The sequence below is a fragment of the Salvelinus namaycush genome, chromosome 37 (genome assembly GCF_016432855.1).
Source record: "Salvelinus namaycush isolate Seneca chromosome 37, SaNama_1.0, whole genome shotgun sequence".
In the NCBI taxonomy this organism is placed as follows: Eukaryota; Metazoa; Chordata; class Actinopteri; order Salmoniformes; family Salmonidae; genus Salvelinus; species Salvelinus namaycush.
This window is the reverse complement of record NC_052343.1, coordinates 3488794-3492871: the sequence shown is the minus strand read 5'-3', so window position 1 is coordinate 3492871 and position 4078 is coordinate 3488794. Positions and strand designations below refer to the sequence as shown.

Genomic DNA, 4078 nt, shown 5'->3' with positions numbered 1-4078 from the left:
CCTTGCCAGCCCACCGGTTCCCTTTCGCAGCTGCCTCCGCTTTCCTAGCTGCCTCCACCTGTTCCCATGGAAGGCGATCCCTTCCAGCCAGGATCTCCTCCCATGTGTAGCAACCCTTGCCGTCCAAAATGTCTTCCCATGTCCAGGAATCCTGACCTCGCTGCTGCTGCTGCTGCTGCCGCTGCTGCCCGTTACCACGCTGCTTGGTCCTCTTTTGGTGGGTGGTTCTGTAACGGCTTTCTTCTGTGGATGAAGGAGAGGACCAAAGCGCAGCGTGGTTAGTGTTCAACATGTTTAATAAAGACGATAAACGTGAACACTACAAAATACAAAAACAACAAATGTAAAAAACGGAAACAGTTCAGTCTGGTGCAGACACACGAAGACATGAAGACAACCACCCACTAAACCCAACACAAAACAGGCTACCTAAATATGGTTCCCAATCAGAGACAATGACTAACACCTGCCTCTGATTGAGAACCATATCAGGCCAAACATAGAAACGGGACAACTAGACACACAACATAGAATGCCCACTCAGCTCACGTCCTGACCAACACTAAAACAATGAAAACACAAAAGAACTTTGGTCAGAATGTGACAGGCGGTAAAAGTTCAATGATGTATTGGAGAGTTGGGCTGAAGACACTGCAGATAATAGTCGACTGTAATGTGTTCAGGAGAACATTAAATAAATCTATTCCGTTTATTATAAGTACGCTTCGGAGTCTTCAGTAAAAGAACCCAGCATCTTAGGATGCAACAGTATCGTCCATAAATAAACTGTAGCCTAATGAAGTGAGTCACAGCCTGAGTTGAAGGCGCGCCAGAGAGGACAGGGGAACTGAAAGTATAGATGTCACGTCCATTTATATGCTTCCCATGACTTGCTATCAGCAGAAGTGCCTGTGAGTCCTGTGCGTCCTGTGCGTCTGGAATGATGGATAAGTTCAATACTGTTCTTAAAATTGTTCAGAAACAGCAAACTAGTCTCGGGTTTGGTTTAGTTGCGTTGCTAACTGCAGGCGGGGAACAGATATTTTCATCAGTGGTGTTCAAATGTCCTTGCAGCGGCTGGAACTTTTCCTACGGCATGGTGTTTCTCTTAGTGCCTGCTCTGGCACTGTTGGTGTTGGGTTACATCATGAGCAATAAAACATGGAAATTGTTTACAGGTTTGTGTTTACGCAAATCCAAATTGTGTCATTTTAAATATTTTTGCGCCTCTGGGGTGGTCTTCTTTCAGATCACCACGACAGCAGTAGTTGCACCTGTGAGTTGGATTGCAGTCGCTCTGCTCAATGGCAATTACTTTGAATGCGCCATGACTGGTATCAATGTAACGGTTTTCACAAAACACCTTTGCGATGGGAAGAGTCCGCAGTGCCTGGATGAACTTTATAAATTCCCCTGTGGGAGAGCCACACACGTGCCACTATCTGACAGCAATGATGTGCTCGCAACCATCCGCGCTGAGTCGCAGGTGAGATAATATTCACAGTAATAGAACCAAGTTATGGTTTGAATTATAATGTTTTTATCATATCTTCTTTGCCCCATTTTACATACTTCAATGTGTTTTAATGGGCTATCTTTGTTTTTGTCGACGGCCTGTTGGAGTGTAGGTGATGTAGGTGTGTAGGTGGAGTGTAGGTGACAGGTATCAGATTTCCGCTAACAGTAATTGACACGCCTGGGTGTGTTCTGCCAGCTAAGGGAGTTGTAATATATTTTAAACTGAGCCTTTGACATTATGAAGTACACATTTTTGCTTTGAAGGCATTTGTTGCGTCACATTTCATTTGGAAAATCCAACATTGAAATGCCCCAAAGCAAAAGTGCCCCAAAGCATAGGCTACTTCCTAAAATAGCAGTTCCTCAGTCTGACTCAGTTTCTGTATGACTTGTTCTCATTAATGTACAAAACTTCCCTATAGTAATTTAGCAGTGGGCAGGCATGGTAAAATGTTTTCAGTGTACATTTAAAAGGCGTAAACCAGATATAAAGTATGTAGAACAGATAATGGAGCCCCCATTGATTTTGATAGAATGTTTGAGTCACTCCAACACGGCACAAGCCCCATGACAACATGTGTAGAATTGCAGGAAATTAGCTTTAAAACAGCTGAATTGTTTCTCTGCGGCCAAGAGGAGGGCATCTAAAGTGTATGGTCGGAGATCTCACCATTGGCCACACCCACTACCACGCCCTCCCTCCTATGCTAACTTTGCCACCGCTGCTGAAAAAAATCCTAAGGGAAACACTGCTTCCTATGTAAAGAGGTGATGGATGAATTGCTGACCAACACACACACCTCTGAAATGAATCTACCGTTCCTTATACAGTATGCTTCCCAAATACATTCTCCTGCTATATTTATAGATGTTGTTTGAGTTTGAGGAGTATACTGTATTGTGGGCAATTATAACTGTGACATTAACTCAGGCATTCCAGGTAAGGGGTTAAGCAGAATAGTTGAATATTGTGTTGAATGTATTGGTTTTGATTTCAGGTCCTGGGTTGGCTACTGATCGCCTCCATCATGGTCTTCAACCTCCTGCTGACCTGCGTTGCCCGGTGTAACTCCCCAGTCAGCTACCTGCAGCTGAAGTTCTGGAGGGTCTATGCCCAGCGGGAGAGTGACCTGCTGGAAAACTACACGGCAGATCACGCCGAAAAGCTTGCAGAGAGGAACCTGAAGAGCTTCTTCCAGCAGACGCCTCCAGAGCCTGTCACGACCCCATCTAACCGGGCCTGGGAGAAGATCTCGTCCCTCTACAGGTTCAGCACCAGAGACCACTACTACAGCATCCTGCACAAGTACGTGGAGAAGTGCCATGACCCTGCAGAGGCCAGGGACCACAGGATGTCATCTGTCAGGTCAGACGGTCCAGACACTGCTAATCCAGCCGTGCTCGCCTTTGTGGATGAGGGCAAGATGATGCTGTGAATGGGCATGCATATGATCATAGGAACAGCAGTGACAGCATCACTATCATGACATTATCTGTAACCATCCTTATTACTTTTAGCATCAAAGTTAAGACTCAGTATAGAGGATTGTTGTCAGCATTATACTCTTCGTCGTCATCATCATCATCAGTGTGCATCAGGGGATTTTTCAGTAGAAAGACCAATCACATCTGATTAACCACTCTCAGGTCTTTGCTTGAATAACAATAGTTCCCAATTTTATATTGTTACTTGAAAGTTCACTTTCAAGAAACAAAACTGCTTGCAGCTTTTTATTTGAAATTCTATGTTCAGAAGGGATTTTTTTTTAAATAGTTGATCATACTTTCTTTCTCTTTTACTTTTCTGTTTAGTATTTTTATGCCCCTCAGACTTGGCCTACATACAGGTGGTCTGTGGCATTAAACAGGAAACAGGAAATGCATGGTCTGGTTCTATTAAATAAGGAGCTAGTTTGTGCACTGCAAAATACTTTCAATAAAAGCCTGTTACCAGTGTACAAGTAGCATCTTTATAACAGTAACCCGCAATAATATTCAGTTTGACCTTACAAGCTTGGTCTCCAAAGTATTTATGCGCTATTGTTATTTAAATTATTGCACTGTAGACCGACCATTGCCACAAGTGAACTGCGATGAACATCAGCTCTGCATTGAATGTAAAACTTAGCGTAATTGTTAGATTCGTATCTCTGTGTAAAGCTTAAGTAGTACTAGTCAGATATCGGCAGTATTGTATTTTTGACATACAGATTTCAATGACTTTTGTGTATTATATACCTTTTTATTTGTAACAAGATACTTCAGAGAATGGTATTTTGTATTTTCAAAATACTAAAAATACTTTTCTCCCAAAAAATGTATAGTGGTTCACAGTTTTGTGGCCCAATATCACCCCAAATTTGCTGCATTGGTATCAGATGTCTTATGGTGTGAGGCCATGGGAGCTGTTGTTGGATAAGTGGAGGAGCTTGAAAGAAAGTTAAAGCACAAGTATTCACTTTAAGTATGAGGATAATGCAGTGAATTTGGTCCAAAAGGGGATAGTAAACTTGACTTCGAAAGGGAACAAACACACTGTCACTGCACTCACTCTCATTCA

The 4078-nt window shown here is 42.9% G+C and overlaps 1 protein-coding gene across 1 annotated transcript; it reads left to right on the top strand.

The window, feature by feature from the left end:
* The first annotated feature begins 943 nt into the window (after positions 1-943).
* On the top strand, positions 944-3268 carry LOC120030805 (calcium homeostasis modulator protein 6-like). Its single transcript, XM_038976251.1, has 2 exons — positions 944-1486; positions 2517-3268. Exons 1-2 carry the CDS (start codon positions 944-946, stop codon positions 2952-2954), a joined length of 981 nt encoding a protein of 326 aa, XP_038832179.1. The 3' UTR covers positions 2955-3268.
* Positions 3269-4078: the final 810 nt, after the last annotated feature.